Raw genomic sequence first — 17,598 nt, 5'->3', positions numbered from 1 at the left:
CTAGATTTGCCAGTTTTTAAGACAATTTTTTAAGACTTGCCAATATTAGCCTGGGGAACACGAGAAGTGAATGCCGCAATTTGCGGTGGAAACGCTGTGGGAAAAATTGCAGCAATTTATAGTAAGGGCAAAGTGGATGGGATTCTAGTGAATCCCATGCCCACTTTGCAAAAAAAAAAAACCCCGTGGTGCGGACACGCCGCGATTTCCAAAACTGGCGTAGTTTTGGAAATCTCAGCATGTCAATTATACCTACGGAAACCCTGGCGGTTTTCCCATAGGTGTAATTATCACAGAAAGTCTGCAGCGGAAAACTCTGCGAACTTTGTCTAAAGCGCTGTGGAAAGAACTGTGATGCGTTGCCGCTGTGGTTTTTCCCACTGTGCTTTTTGCTGCGGGATGTCCCATGGGGCCTTAGCCTTAAAGAGGACCTTTCATGTACTTATCAATGTGCGGTTTTATATACCACTAGAGAGGCGACAGTGCACTGACTCTTTAATGGGAGTCTATCACGTCCCCCAAGCATGTTCCACTGCTACCACAGCATTACAGAGCATATTACAGTGATAAATAACATACATCTGTCTTGTATGGAGACCGGCCGTCAACTCTCAGATCACTCGTTTTGTTTTCTCCAAATCTATAAAAGTGACCTATATAAGAAAGGTATGTTATTTATTACTGTAATGTGATGGTGAGCGTGGGATGTGCTCGGTGGAGGTGGTAGACGAAGGAATTCTCCTCGGACTTAAATGGTTACAATGTAATAAGACTTAATTACATTACACAAGATTCTGCCTTCTCTCTCTCTCCTCACTGTAGCATCTTATGAGGATGTGACAATAGTTCTAGAATAGTTTTGGAATATCTAAATAAATACAACGCTAATATAAAAAGTTGTTCATAGACTGTCTGTCAGTTTTTGGTGCAGTCACAGTAGTTCACATACTGCAGTCAGCTCTGTAGTAATAGGCAATATTTCATTGTGGTTTTTATGCTGCTGATTTAGAGCAACTTCATGTATTACCTTACTGATTTTCCTATGGTGTATTGTAATATTCCATCACTATGCTTTTACTGCAGATGCATCTATGCTGGCAGAAAGAATCCCCGTTCCCTCCAGCCCAGTTCCTATAGCAACTATTGATCTTGTACCACAGCACTCGGAGAACATCATGCCGACTATTCAAGCCAAACTTCCACCTAAAAAGACAAGGCACCAAGAGGAACAAGAGGATGTCAACAGACCGGCCTGGGGAATAAGCTCTTCTCCTTGGGTCACCCTTGCTTATGCCCTTTATCAGATTAAGGAAATGTTGGCACTGGCTAAAACTAGCCCTGTCTCAGAAGCTCAGCCACTGCAGGTATGTCATATGTGAGCGGAATACCTTTTATGTGTTATGTGAACTCCGTCTTACCTGCTAAACAGTTCACATTGTGAAAAGCAGAGAACTTGAGAAGTTTGGTGCCCAGCTTTTAAAGCTTAACTAAAGTTTTGGACAACTTTTGATTTTAGTATTTGTGTCATAAATAAATTTAGTAATATACTTTATTAACTGTTAGCAGCAGTTTCTGCCTCTCGCTGAATGTTATTGTGTAAGGAGTAGGGGGCTGTGTAAGAGGTAGAGAAAATAAGGGCGTGGGGAAGGTCATTTCAAACAGTTATATCTCGGACATCAGAAAACATACAAGCTTGCTTTGTGTCACATGAGAGTGTTTGACGAGACCCTCCATTATACTCCTTTCCTATACATATTACACAGCCCTCCTACAGTACTCCTGTACACATTAACATTCATTGAGAGGCAGAACAGGTCTTAATATAGAAATAATTGAAAGTAAAAAAATTTTTGGATTTCACAGAAAGGATCCAAAATTTGTAAAATACTGCCAGAAACTCAACAGTTGTCCGAAAGTTTAGTTATGCTTGTCAGGATGATCAGTACCCCAGTCTGTAATTTTTTTTTTTTTTTTTTTTTTTTTTTTTTATCATGTTAGAAAACAATGATTTTCTTCCAAAAATGGCACCACTTTTGTCATTCGCAATGTTTTGTGTTGCAGCTCCGCCTATGGATGTAACTAGCACTATGGTTTTTGTCTGTTTCTGTTTGCATATCCATAAGCTATTGCTCCCCTAGAGTAGCATTAATGGTTTTAGTGTACAAAACCTTATACACGTGTGTGTGTGTGTGTGTGTGTGTGTGTGTGTGTGTGTGTGTGTGTGTTAGTATTGACATTGTTTCAGATATTGGAGAGAAGTGTTTTAAAGTTTTGTTTTTCCATTGCTGCTTATGGAATAACAGTTAGGAACCAAGAACTGAAGGTAAGGTCATCCCATTTTTCTGAATTATCCATTGGTTTGTACCAGTTGGTGTCCAGTACAGTGACCTGCAGGAGTCTCTGTTTATGGACCATCTTTTCTTATCGTACCTCGCTGCTTTACTGCCTCAAGAACACCCACCCGTGTCTAACACAAAGAGGCTTTGACACTTAAAAAGACCAGGCAACTGCATTGAAACTTTTTTTTTTTTTTTTGTCTAGTAGTAGTGCAGTGTAACATATATACCAACATGGCCTTTGTTGAAATCTATAGAAGCAGTTGTTTTTTTGATTTCAGGTGGTCAATAAATTGTCTGATCCAGTAGACACGGTTATTGATAGTAGTTATTACAGTAGACACTTTGGTTCCCATCATGTTTCTCTCCGAGGAGACTATTTTGTGCCATGATAGTGTTTGGTAAAGTCTTTCCCAATTAAAGTGTAAAAAGGCTCTGAAAAGCACCGTCTCTCCTTCATTACAACAACTGTGTGCAAAAACTTTCCACATATCAGAACATGACCAAAGACAAACCATGCACAGTGATGCTTCCAACACCAACACGATTCCAACTGTTTTCATAAATATTAAAGCTAGGACATGTATTTACCCTCTTCTCACTTTTCCATTATTGTTTATACAATTTATATGGGCAGTCTTAAGGCCTTGCCGGTATATTGATGTGATTTTCCCCTCCTTACTGAACATGTCACGCAGAGCAGTATATATATATTTTTGCATTCCTGTATTTTCAGTTCATCTGTTTTATTTTTACGTTTTCATCATCACAATGGTATCAGTATCCACATGTTTAAGCTTAAACAATCTTCTTGTCATGACGAAGTCTAAGTACAGTATATATGACATTGTGTTTTTGTTTTTTTCCTTCTAGAATAACACTGCTTCAAGATCTCCACAGCTTGCTAGGAGTGAAGATGCTCCAGCTGAGGCAGCAGCTGCTGTAACTCCTGATATTCAGGGCAGTTCTGCTGCTACTCCAGAAATGAATGACCACACACAAGGAAATGACTCTGTCCCTTCACAGGATAACTCTGAGGGTCCCCACTCTCTGTTAGAAGATATAGAGAATTAATGTGGTTATTGTGTGTTTGAGAACTACGACTTACACATTGAAATTGGCTGTAAAGAGGAACATTAAGAAGTCAAGTGTCTTGTTTTATAGCTAGCTAGGAGTAAGAACGACACAATTCTTGCTATTTTATAAAAACATTTCCAGTCATATTGGTTGCAAAAAAACTGCAGAATTATATTGCTTAATATGTACTGTAAGTGTGTGCAGCCGGATGTGCTTAGTGAAACTCCACCAGCGATCATAATGTAACTGCATGAACTATATGAGCAGTTATTGTGAAAGGCAGCGCAATGGTTATCTATGGGCATTCCTCATACTGTACAATATATGTACTGTACACTGCGTAGTATGTGTTACACTCTGCAGAATTAGTTAAATGGAGCCTGTCAGGAAATCTGTTTTCTCTGAACCACGGGCAGCGCTAACTACTAACAGGCTCCATTGTTACAAAAATACTTGTTTGTTTACAGGGAGAAGTGTCTTCTGGGCAGCTCCTAACCTGACTGTGCTAGGTTGATGGGTCTTTCCTATTTGTGTGTAGTGAAAACCTTGTCAACCAAGCCCAGCTGGGCAAGGAGAAGCCAGCAGGAAGCTGCTTTTGAGGCTAAGACTGCACGGGATGATACGCAGCGCTAAGGCGCTGCGTGAAAAACCACAGTGGGAATGCATTGTGTTCTTCCCACAGCGCTTTAAACAGAAAGTTCTCGGAGTTTTCCTCTGCAGACTTTTTGCTACAATTATATCTATGGGGAAGCCTCCGGTATTTCCATAAATATAATTGGCATGCTGTGAATTCCAAAACCACACCGGCTTTGGAAATCGCAGTGTGTCCGCGCTGCGGATTTTCCCACAAAGTGGGCATGAGATTCCAACTCATGGAGCCCCGGCCCAAAGGGGTTTTCTGGGCAGATTTTTTATTTTTTTTTGTAATAAAGGTCTGTTAGTGCTAGTGTTGGAATAATAAGTACACCCATATACCTTTAGCAGTTATGCGAGTGATTTCTGGTTGTCTCTGGTTGCTCCTGCATCCTCTGAATTGTTTACATGCTGTTAGCTTCCAGGCTGTGCACACTTCCTATATAAGCTGCTGCACTAATTCCCTTTCACTCAGCCCCCCCCTCCCCCTCCTCCTCTCTCAATCCATTACACTAAGCCTAGCCCCTCCCACCCTCACTGACTAGCGATCCTGACCATTACTAGCCCCTCCCTTCCCATCTCCCTGGCTCACCCATTCCACCCACTGCTAGAAGACAGGAAGAAGGGATGGACTGGGTACAGGAAGGCTTGGTAAGTATTGCAGGGGATAGGGGAGGGGAAAGAGTGGTGGACAAGTTTGGTTTCAGAAGCAGTGAAATGGAACATCACCGGATTATCAGAAAGTGTCCCTGGGGTGGTCACATGACCGCTCCAAAAATATGGGTAATTATACATTATTTTAAATTATTTTTTTTTTAATTGAAATAAATTAGAAGTTAGGTGGGGGGAGGGGAGTTTATTTTAGAAGACAATTATCAGTTTATCCTGGACAACCCCTTTAAGACACTTCTTCCCGTACAATTTTTTTTCTCTGAAATGTCACACTGCTGGTGGTTTGGGCACCACAAATCTTCTATTTGTCTTCTATAGTCCATTACAACTGGGAGAGTCCTTCCTCAAATATGTAGCTTCAAAATTTAACATGGTGGCTTAACAAAATAAGCCAAGAATAAATGATTTTTTTCATATTGACTGATTTACTGTAGATATATACTATATACCATATTTTTTTTATTGTTCCTTCAGGGAAATTTCCACCTTTTTAGCTATTGTGCACGCTGTTTGGAGTTCTGGAAATGTATTGCTACTGCATCGAAAACTTTTTTTTTTTTTTATTAATGTCCGGTAGTAACGCACTGTCTTATTTATATCATACCAACATGGCCTCTGCGGAAGTCTATGGGAGCAATTATTTTTTGCCTTGAGCTGGACAGTATATTGGGTCCATTGTCTGATCCAATAGACACAGTTATTGATTGTAGTTATTACATATACTGTCCAGACTGAAATTGCACATTTTGGCAACCTGACTTCTGACTCGTCCAGCTTTAATATATTTATTACTCTATGATTTGGATCTATGTTGGTTTTTTTTTTTTTTTTAAAGTATTTAATACTTTTGAAAAAAATTGGTGTAATATTTTATTAAAGTTTCTAAATGAAATTTCACAATTAATTGACTAAGTGGGAAGATTACAGTTATTTTCTTTTGATAATTAGAATTTTTGAGAACATATAAAAACAAATAAGTCTATGTACACATTTGTATAGTGGCTTTTGTTCATAAATAAATCTACAATGTCCTGCCAGATGAGCTGCATGACGAACTCCATTGACTTTTATATAGGTGTTCAATGAATTCTGAAGAGTTTTCTCTATTTTAATGGGACAATAAGTACCGTATGCAGTAGTATTTTTTCCCTTATCATATAGAACAGAATCTAAAAGAAGTCTCTGACACTAGGTTCACACCAACATTCAGGTTTCCATTCGAGTGGCTTGCTTCAAATGGAAACCAAATCCGCTTAGCACCTTCCCGACATCCACCATACTAGTACGGCGGTTGCCGGGTGTTTAAACATGGCGGCCGCCATAGACGCTGGGTGTCTATTGTTTTATACAGTCAACACCTAGTGCTAATGCCCACGGTCGGTCCCCGCATGGGCATTAACCCCTCTGGCGCCTCGGTCAAAGCTGACTGATGTGCTATTTTCCCAGGCGCGCGTGGGCGCTGGTATTTTCCTGGTGATCACCGGCACCTGGAGCAAGCTTCGGGTCCGGGATCCCATTGTCATGTCAGCGGGGGAGCCTTGTGAATGGATTAGCCTGCAATAGAAGAGATGGTTTTTTGAAATTCATTAGTGATCAGCCCCCCTAAGGGATCTAACAAATGCATATTTTTTTATTTTTTTTTATTTTTATTTTTTTTTAAAGTAAATATATATAGCCAGTACAGACCAAAAGTTTGGACACACCTTCTCATTCAAAGAGTTTTCTGTATTTTCATGACTAGGAAAATTGTAGATTCGCACTGAAGGCATCAAAACTAGGAATTATCACATGTGGAATTATATACTTAACAAAAAAGTGTGAAACAACTGAAAATCTGTCTTATATTCTAGGTTCTTCAAAGTAGCCACAAAGCCCATAAGAGTGTCGCAGAAATGCACTTTTTCTTTAAATCCACCACATTCTGAATTTTTTTCCCAGCTTACCAGCAGATTGTATAGACTAATAAATGGTAGCATCATGAAGAAAAATGTGTCTCGCAAATATTAAAGGGGCTCTATCAGCAAAATCATGCTGCTAGAGCCCCACATATGCGTGAATAGCCTTTAAAAAGGCTATTCAGGCACCGATAAAGTTATATTAAACTACCCCCCCCCCCCCCCCCCCCCCGTTTTAAAATAATAACCTAAAAAAGAATGTGCTCTACTTACCGAACGTGCACGCTGGGCAGGCATTCAGGGTGTGTCTTCATCTTCATCCACGCCTCTTCTTCCTCCGGTCCCGTCCTCCTCCGGCGCTTGCGAATGGACTTTGATTAAAAAAAAATGACCTGGGCGCATGCGCAGTAGCCGTAGTAGAAGCCGCATGCTACTGCGCATGCGCCCAGGTCATTTTTTTTTTTCAAAGTCCGTTCGCAAGCGCCGGAGGAGGACGGGACTGGAGGAAGAAGAGGCGTGGATGAAGATGAAGAGGCAGTGGATGAAGCCATGCAGCCTGCAAAAGAAAGGATGCTTTTTTGCAATGCATTAGCATTGTAATGCATTGCATTAGTGATCAGACCCCCTGGGGTTCAACACCCCTAGGGGGTCTAATAAATGCAAAAAAAAAATAAAAAAAAGTTAAAAAAAATATAAAAAAATATAAAAAGAATTAAAAGTTCAAATCACCCCCCTTTCCCTAGAACACATATAAAAGTAGTTAAAAACTGTGAAACATATACATGTTAGGTATCCCCGCGTCCGAAATCGCCCGCTCTACAAATCTATAAAAATATTTTTCCTGTTCGGTAAACGCCGTAGCGGGAAAAATAGTCGAAAGTGCCAAACCGCCGTTTTTTCACTGTTTTGATTCTGATAAAAATTTGAATAAAAAGTGATCAAAGTAATAACATTTCCTGAAAATGGTAGAACTAAAAAGTACACCCGGCCCCGCAAAAAAAGACGCCCTATGCATCCCCGTACACTTACGTATAAAAAAGTTACGGCTGTCGGAATATGGCGACTTTTAGGGTGCATTCACACTGAGTAAACGCTAGCTTATTTTGTAGAGTAAAATTACACTTGTAAATTTTGCTATCCCATTGACTTCAATGATATTTTTTTACAAGTGTAAAAATACGCCAGTAAAAAATACGCCTGTAAAAAATACGCCTGTAAAAATACGCCTGTAAAATGTCATTGAAGTCAATGGGATAGCAAAATTTACAAGTGTAATTTTACTCTACAAAATAAGCCAGCGTTTACTCAGTGTGAATGCACCCTTAGAAAAAAAATTTTTTAACACAGTTTTGGAATTTTTTTAAGGGGTCAAAATGTAAATAAAACCATATAAATTTGGTATCCCTGGAACTGTACCGAAACACAGAATATAGGGGACATGTCATTTTGGCTGCACAGTGAACGCCGTAAAACCAAAGCCCGTAAGAAAGTCGCAGAAATACATTTTTTCTTCAAATCCACCCCATTCTGAATTTTTTTCCTGCTTCCCAGTACATTATATAGAATAATTAATGGTAGCATCATGAAGAAAAATTTGTCCTGCAAAAATTAAGACCTCATATGGCTCTGGGAGCGGAGAAATAAAAAAGTTATGGGGTTTAGAAGGAGGGGAGTCAAAAACGAAAATCAAAAAATGCCATCGGCGGGAAGGGGTTAAGACCTCATATGGCTCTGATAGCAGAAAAATAAAAAGGTGGTGGTGTGGGGGGAGAGTCGGAAATGAAAATAAAAAATGCCTGCAGGGGGAAGGGGTTAAAAAAGCTATGACGTCTGAAACCCACAAACCTCATAGACTTTAATGGGGTCCACTGGGTTTCTGCCAGAAAAGGGCAAAAAATGCGGAGAGAAAAGTGCTTTATCAAGCAGAATTGGGAACGAATTTCCCAGGCGGAATGCAGGCACAGGTATAAACTTAGCCTTACGTCAGTGTGCCGGATAACTTCTTTAAGGGCTCGTACACACGGAGTAAACGCGCGCTCATTTTTGCATAATACACATGTAAAGAATACACGTGTAAAAAAATGTCATTGAAGTCAATGGGAGTCTGATTTTTACACGTGTATTCTTTACACGTGTATTATGCAAAAATGAGCGCGCGTTTACTCCGTGTGCACGGGCCCTAAGGCTGAATATAAAGTCCCACTCCACAATCAACCTGAGAGCAACCAGGCTGAATGGGTGGGAATAAGGTGGTCAGTGCTTTTTTTCTCTTCAATGGGACTGGCAGAGATCGCTAAAGTACATCGCCAACTGCCACCAGTTCTGCCCGCATTCAGCCTGCCTGTGCTTAAGGCTAAGGCCCCACGGGCCGTATCTGAAGCACTAAAGCGCAGCGGGAAGAACCGCTGCGTGAACGCATTGCAGTTCTTTCCGCAGTGCTTTTAAGAGAAATTTCAAAGAGTTTTCCTCTGCGGACTTTCTCTTAACATTATATCTACTGGAAAACCGCCGATGTTTCTGTAGATATAATTGACATACTGCAATTTGCAAAGACTTTGCAAATCGCAGCGTGTTCGCGCTGCGATCTTTTCCGCAAAGTGGGGATGGGATTCCCATGAATCCCATCCACTTTGCCTGCACTGTACAACGCCGCGATTTTTCCCATAGCTTCTCCGCTGCGGGGAAATCGCGGCGTTTCCGGTCTGTGGGGCCCTGGCCTAAAGGGTTTTCTGTTTTTTGTTTTTTTTTATGGCTGTTAATGCTACTAATGGGTCAATAAATGCACCCATATGCACCCATATATCTTTATCCATGTTTTGAGTGATTTGTGTGTGCCTCTGGGAGCTCCTGGTATTTCCTGCTTTTGTTGACTTGCCTCATCTTCCTGCTATGTAACTTCCTCACTAAGTCCTCTCACCTTACCCCTCCCTCCTTCCTCACTCTCCCCTTCCCATACACCCCCTCCCTGTCTCTAGCTATCCCACCCTTCCCTACCTACTCAGCCCAACCTATGTTATATACTTACCCTCCAAGCTTCTTCCTGTGAGATGGCCTCTCCTCTTCCTGTACTGATTCATACAGAGCTTTTCTTCTTCAGCGATGATCCACCTCTACTGTGCATAGATCTCTGCGTAGATTCGAAGTAAAGGTGAATTACCAGCAGCTGCGTGCACAGTGGAGAAGAGCGTGGATTCTACAGAATCATTACAGAGGGAGGAGCCGTCTCACTGGAAGAAGCCTGAAGGGTAAGTATAATGGGTTGGATGGGGAGAACTAGTAATGATGATCTGTTTCCGGAAATGGGATCATCAGAAAATGTCCCTGACCACATCAGGGATATGGGTAACTATCCATTTTTGATAAATTGTTAATTAGAAAGTAGGAGGGTTTTAGATTAGAGTAGGGATTTCTAATTATCCCAGACAACCCCTTTAAGTTAAATTTAGAGTGGAAGAAAGGTCCTGCGGTCTTTACTTTGTGGGACAAGATTTAGTCAGTGTGGTGTTCTTTATGCTCATGTACAAATATATTCCTATAGGCCAGTGATGGCGAACCTATGGCACGCATGCCAGAGAGGGCAGGCAGAGCCGTCTGTGCTGGCACACGTGCGGTTGCCCGAATCGCTCACTAACGAGGAATCCGGGACATGAGTACAAAGTACTAAATGCAGAGACCTTTACGTTTCAGTACATAGTTGTTTGTATTATTGAAAGCACAGTATTAAGTTTAAATTGCCGTGTTGGCCCTTTGCGATAATTTAGTGGGTTTTGGGTTGCAGTTTGGGTACTCGGTCTCTAAAAGGTTTGCCATCACTGCTATAGGCAATGCATTCAAATTGCTTAAAATGGGGAACTTTTTTTCCCCCCCTACTTCAGACATTAGATCGTTCTAGGCAAGATCTGCCAACAGTTGATGGGCTGTCATTCATTCTTGGGCATCACTTCTTGAGGTGTAATACAGTAGACTGCTTGGACTGGCTTTACCCCATAATTTGTACTGGCAAATAGTCTTTTACTGTTAGCTTTCATATTGAAATCATATTTTATTGCTGTAACTGAGAATATTTTACTTATTTACTGCTGTTGTTTCCATTGGGTTTCATATAAAGATAATATAAAAACTGATACCCCCCCAACCAAGCATCAGCCATCTTCCAAGCCAAACCCCCCAACATGCCCTGAACAAGGCTCAAAAAAAGGAGTCATTGAGAGAGACAAAGAGCGGTACATCGAGGAATGGAGAAGCGCAATAAATAACTCCAAGAAACTCACCGTGTACCAGTCACTGCAAAGAGACTACACCATGGCCACCTACCTGAAGAGAACACAGACAGACCCTGAGCCGGTACAGACTGAGCGCCCACAACCTTGAGATGGAGACGGGGCGACACAGGCAGACGTACAAGCCACGGGAGAACAGACTGTGCCAGAACTGTGACCAGGGGGCCCTAGAAGACGAGGCCCATTTCCTGCTACACTGCACCAAATACTCAGCTGTGAGGGCCGTCTACTACAAAAGACTCTCTGCCCACATCCCAGACTTCATATCTGCAGACGAGAAGAGGAAACTCTACATCCTACTGGGAGAAGAAGAGGCCACTGTGGAGATCGCTGCCCAATATGTGTCCAGCTGTCACCAATCAAGAGGAAGATGAGACTCCACGGACTGTTATACCCCAAATCAGCCACCCCCCCCCACACACTCTCCCCCTCGACTCCAACTCCCTCCTCCCCCCAAACACTCTCCCCCTCGACTCCAACTCTTCCCCCCCCCCCCCACACACACACACACTTTACTAGCTTTGGCAATGCCAAATATCCATTTAGACGTGCCAATAAAGACTGATTTGATTTAATATAAATATATTGTGTGTATGTATGTATATATACACTATATATATATATATATATATATATATATATATATATACACACACACACACACATAAATTGCATGGCAGAAAACCCTCTCCAGGCAAAAGGGTTTGCAATAAAAAAAAAAAAATCTGGTCTGCCATCAACTTGTTTGGATGGAAAAATGTCCTTATATTGGAAAAAGCAGTACACCACATATCTGATACGTGGTGTACTTTTTTTTTTTCCAATAAAAGGAAATATTTCCATCCATACAAGCTGCTGGCTGACCAGATTTTATATATATATATATATATATATATATATATATATATATATATATATATATATATATACACAGTGGGGCAAAAAAGTATTTAGTCAGTCACCAATAGTGCAAGTTCCACCACTTAAAAAGATGAGAGGCGTCTGTAATTTACATCATAGGTAGACCTCAACTATGAGAGACAAAATGAGAAAACAAATCCAGAAAATTACATTGTCTGATTTTGTAAGAATTTATTTGCAAATTATGGTGGAAAATAAGTATTTGGTCAGTAACAAAATTTCATCTCAATACTTTGTTATATATCCTTTGTTGGCAATGACAGAGGTCAAACGTTTTCTGTAAGTCTTCACAAGGTTGGCACACACTGTTGTTGGTATGTTGGCCCATTCCTCCATGCAGATCTCCTCTAGAGCAGTGATGTTTTGGGGCTGTCGCTTGGCAACACGGGCTTTCAACTCCCTCCAAAGGTTTTCTATAGGGTTGAGATCTGGAGACTGGCTAGGCCACTCCAGGACCTTGAAATGCTTCTTACAAAGCCACTCCTTCGTTGCCCTGGCGGTGTGCTTTGGATCATTGTCATGTTGAAAGACCCAGCCACGTTTCATCTTCAATGCCCTTGCTGATGGAAGGAGGTTTGCACTCAAAATCTCACGATACATGGCCCCATTCATTCTTTCATGTACCCGGATCAGTCGTCCTGGCCCCTTTTGCAGAGAAACAGCCCCAAAGCATGATGTTTCCACCTCCATGCTTTACAGTAGGTATGGTGTTTGATGGATGCAACTCAGTATTCTTTTTCCTCCAAACACGAAAAGTTGTGTTTCTACCAAACAGTTCCAGTTTGGTTTCATCAGACCATAGGACATTCTCCCAATACTCTTCTGGATCATCCAAATGCTTTCTAGCAAACTTCAGACGGGCCCGGACATGTACTGGCTTAAGCAGTGGGACACGTCTGGCACTGCAGGATCTGAGTCCCTGGCAGCGTAGTGTGTTACTGATGGTAGGCTTTGTTACATTGGTCCCAGCTCTCTGCAGTTCATTCACTAGGTCCCCCCGCGTGGTTCTGGGATTTTTGCTCACCGTTCTTGTGATCATTTTGACCCCACGGGGTGAAATTTTGCGTGGAGCCCCAGATCGAGGGAGATTATCAGTGGTCTTGTATGTCTTCCATTTTCTAATTATTGCTCCCACAGTTGATTTCTTCAATCCAAGCTGGTCGCCTATTGCAGATTCAATCTTCCCAGCCTGGTGCAGGGCTACAATTTTGTTTCTGGTGTCCTTTGACAGCTCTTTGGTCTTCACCATAGTGGAGTTTGGAGTCTGACTGTTTGAGGGTGTGCACAGGTGTCTTTTTATACTGATAAGTTTAAACAGGTGCCATTACTACAGGTAATGAGTGGAGGAAAGAGGAGACTCTTAAAGAAGAAGTTACAGGTCTGTGAAAGCCAGAAATCTTGATTGTTTGTAGGTGACCAAATACTTATTTTCCACCATAATTTGCAAATCAATTCTTACAAAATCAGACAATGTGATTTTCTGGATTTGTTTTCTCATTTTGTCTCTCATAGTTGAGGTCTACCTATGATGTAAATTACAGACGCCTCTCATCTTTTTAAGTGGTGGAACTTGCACTATTGGTGACTGACTAAATACTTTTTTGCCCCACTGTATACAGTCCTATGAAAAAGTTTGGGCACCCCTATTAATCTTAATCATTTTTAGTTATAAATATTTTGGTATTTGCAGCAGCCATTTCAGTTTGATATATCTAATAACTGATGGACACAGTAATATTTCAGGATTGAAATGAGGTTTATTGTACTAACAGAAAATGTGCAATATGCATTAAACCAAAATTTGACCGGTGCAAAAGTATGGGCACCTCAACAGAAAAGTGACATTAATATTTAGTAGATCCTCCTTTTGCAAAGATAACAGCCTCTAGTCGCTTCCTGTAGCTTTTAATCAGTTCCTGGATCCTGGATAAAGGTATTTTGGACAAACAATTCAAGTTCAGTTAAGTTAGATGGCCGCCGAGCATGGACAGCTCGCTTCAAATCATCCCACAGATGTTCAATGATATTCAGGTCTGGGGACTGGGATGGCCATTCCAGAACATTGTAATTGTTCCTCTGCATGAATGCCTGAGGATTTGGAGCGGTGTTTTGGATCATTGTCTTGCTGAAATATCCATCCCCGGCGTAACTTCAACTTCGTCACTGATTCTTGAACATTATTCTCAAGAATCTGCTGATACTGAGTGGAATCCATGCGACCCTCAACTTTAACAAGATTCCCGATGCCGGCATTGGCCACACAGCCCCAAAGCATGATGGAACCTCCACCAAATTTTACAGTGGGTAGCATGTGTTTTTCTTGGAATGCTGTTTCTTTTTGGACGCCATGCATAACGCCTTTTTTTATAACCAAACAACTCAATTTTTGTTTCCAAAATGAAGCTGGCTTGTCCAAATGTGCTTTTTCATACCTCAGGCAACTCTATTTGTGGCGTACGTGCAGAAACGGCTTCTTTCTCATCACTCTCCCATACAGCTTCTATTTGTGCAAAGTGCGCTGTATAGTTGACCGATGCACAGTGACACCATCTGCAGCAAGATGATGCTGCAGCTCTTTGGAGGTGGTCTGTGGATTGTCCTTGACTGTTCTCACCATTCTTCTTCTCTGCCTTTCTGATATTTTTCTTGGCCTGCCACTTCTGGGCTTAACAAGAACTGTCCCTGTGGTCTTCCATTTCCTTACTATGTTCCTCACAGTGGAAACTGACAGGTTAAATCTCTGAGACAACTTTTTGTATCCTTCCCCTGAACAACTATGTTGAACAATCTTTGTTTTCAGATCATTTGAGAGTTGTTTTGAGTAGCCCATGATGCCACTCTTCAGAGGAGATTCAAATAGTAGAACAACTTGCAATTGGCCACCTTAAATACCTTTTCTCATGATTGGATACACCTGGCTATGAAGGTCAAAGCTCACTGAGGTTACAAAACCAATTTTGTGCTTCAGTAAGTCAGTAAAAAGTAGTTAGGAGTATTCAAATCAATAAAATGATAAGGGTGCCCATACTTTTGCACCGGTCAAATTTTGGTTTAATGCATATTGCGCATTTTCTGTTAGTACAATAAACCTCATTTCAATCCTGAAATATTACTGTGTCCATCAGTTATTAGATATATCAAACTGAAATGGCTGTTGCAAACACCAAAATATTTAGAACTAAAAATGATTAAGATTAATAGGGGTGCCCAAACTTTTTCATAGGACTGTATATATATACACACACATACACACACACACACACACACACACACACACACACAGTCCTATGAAAATGTTTGATTAAGACAATAATCGTAACTCTGCTCCAGTGACGTCTGATCTGAGCCAAACAAGATGCGCGATCGCAGGAAAGTAAGTAAAGTATAAATGATTAAAAAAAATAAAATAAATTTAAAGACAATCAGGTGGCGAGTGCTATGATTGGAAGCTAAGTTTACGCTTTAGGTTTCTTAAGGAATTTGTCAGGTAAAATAGTTTTATAATTCTCATTCTACTGAAGAAAGACTTAACTGATAAAGAGTATGTTAATGTCCATGTCTAAGACATTTTCATTAAAAGGACTGACCTGAGGTTTTACATATTGCTATATACTTGAAGTATGTATACGGTTTTCTGTTTTTTGTTTTTTTTTTCTTTTATTCGACACTATTCTATACATTATTATTATTATTATTATTTATATAGCACCATTAATTCCATGGTGCTTTACATTTGGGGGTTATATACAATACACAGAATGTACAGGTAGATATAATGCTAACAATGACCGACTGGCACAGTGGGGTAGAGGGCCCTGCCCGCGAGGGCTTACAATCTATGAGGGTAGGGGGGTAGAGACAGAAGGAGAGGGAGAGACTGTACAGATGGTGGTGCGGTGATAGTGTTATTGGAGGTTGTAGGCCTTCCTGAATAGGTGAGTCTTCAGGGCCTTCTTGAAGCCTGTGATTGTGGGGGTCAGTCTTATGTGTCTTGGTAAGGAGTTCCAGAGTATGGGGGATAGAATGTATTTATTAAATGTACATAGAATGTATGTAGATAAACATATATAAAATAATTTTTAGTTCTCTTTTCCATTATCTTTAATACTTGGATCAGATGCTGTTTCTGTACCCTGTGTATTGAAGTACAGGAAGATAAAAACCAGGGACATTCCATATGCAAATGAACTTTAAGGACTTGCTCAGATTGGCAATACAGAGATGGTTCTATTATTCAGATTTTTTATCAGTTCATAAGAAAAAAAAAATTGTGTAGCTGGACGTGGCACTTTATAAACTAGATTCTCAAACTACATACACGTTGTGAAATTTCAGGTACAGTATCCACAAAGTACTGTGTAAGTGAATACGGTGAACATAAACCTACCTACTGCAATGCAGTGAGTGGTCAATGCCAAGTGCAACAAATCTAGATTTTCACAGGTTTGTCACTTAGTCTAATGTAGGTCTGACCCTAGGTACCATGAAAACTTCAATGGGGTTAAGATAAAGTATGAGGCACAGCTAGATAGGTTATCATTTGAGAATAGGTTAAGTGTCTGACACCTGGGACTCCTGTGGATCAGCAGTTTGAAGTGGCAGCAGCGATCTCAGCCACTATGGGGCATAATACTGTGTGCAGGAAGGAAGGGATAGTTAATTACCATGCCTGCCTTCCTGATAACTTGGGAAGAATATGCAAATCTGTCTCCCAAGATGTAGGGTCAGGGGACAATTGTACACATCAGGGAGAGTGTTTGCCTACATAAGCAGTACGGAGACTTACAAGTCATTCCTGCTCCGCTAGGGATTCTGGGTAAAAAATATGCAAATCTATTCTCCAGGATGTAATTAGGAGAACAGTGCACTCTGTACACCACCCTATAGAGGGCAGCAGCCATAGCTGGGAATCTGTTCCTTTTGGGACAGAAATACTGATTTGGCAATTAAATCCACATTATGATTAAAAAGACTTTATAACTGAGTCGTTCATGATGTTAAGGATGCTGCCCTCTATAGGGTGGTGTACAGAGTGCACTGTTCTCCTAATTACATCCTGGAGAATAGATTTGCATATTTTTTTCCCAAGATGTAAACAGGGAGACAGTGCCTGTGTTATGCTGCCCTCTATGGGAAGCACCCTGAACATCATGCCCGACTTTCCCAGAAGTCTTTACTGCATAATGCGGGGTTATAACCAAATCAATTTCTCAGCTACGGACAGCACCGTTTTTGTCTGGTTGGACTTCATCAGCGCAGCCTAGAGAGAACTGATTTGGTAGAAGTGAGAGCCTTGCAGTGGAGCAACTATGGCTGTATAAGTCTCCACACACCTGAAAAGGTGGTCTCTCCCTAAGGATGGACGTTATTCCTTATAACTGTGTACTTGATCCGGCAGTCATGTGACTGCTGGAGGCTGGGAACTGTATCCACCCCAGTGACAGGAGAATTCAGCCAAAAAAAAAAAAAGTTAAAATATTCTCCTATTATGACTTTATGGGGGAGCACAATGTGTATTAAAAAAAAAAAAAAAAGCCACTACCAAGCACAGTTTCTATTTTTCCCCCCAAAGACACAACAAAACTATTTTAAAGTAACAAAATAAATTGTAGGACGATATTGGGTAAGTCCGTCTCAAACCAAAATAAAATATAACCTTTATTATTACAATTAAAACCTATAAATCAGAGTGAAAAGTGTAACACGGGATGTACATTATTTTACATATTACATTAGGAAACCTAATAGGGGTGAGGAGCATAATTTATTCAATTTAAACTTCAT

At 40.8% G+C, this 17,598-nt stretch overlaps 2 protein-coding genes across 2 annotated transcripts in view; one reads left to right on the top strand and one right to left on the bottom strand.

Annotated features, from left to right (window-relative positions):
• Positions 1-4,024, top strand: part of MFSD6 (major facilitator superfamily domain containing 6) — a 61,040-nt gene extending 57,016 nt beyond the window's left edge. Inside the window, exons 6-7 of the mRNA XM_075285129.1 lie at positions 1,084-1,364; positions 3,210-4,024. Of these exons, the coding sequence (XP_075141230.1) occupies positions 1,084-1,364; positions 3,210-3,410 (482 nt within the window). The 3' untranslated portion in view covers positions 3,411-4,024. The remainder of the gene's footprint in view (positions 1-1,083; positions 1,365-3,209) is intronic.
• The window catches only part of HIBCH (3-hydroxyisobutyryl-CoA hydrolase), a 285,341-nt gene that overhangs the window by 223,263 nt on the left and 44,480 nt on the right, over positions 1-17,598 (bottom strand). The window lies entirely within an intron of this gene.

This window comes from Leptodactylus fuscus, chromosome 8 (genome assembly GCF_031893055.1).
Source record: "Leptodactylus fuscus isolate aLepFus1 chromosome 8, aLepFus1.hap2, whole genome shotgun sequence".
NCBI lineage: Eukaryota > Metazoa > Chordata > Amphibia > Anura > Leptodactylidae > Leptodactylus > Leptodactylus fuscus.
This window is presented reverse-complemented; position numbering and strand designations above follow the sequence as displayed.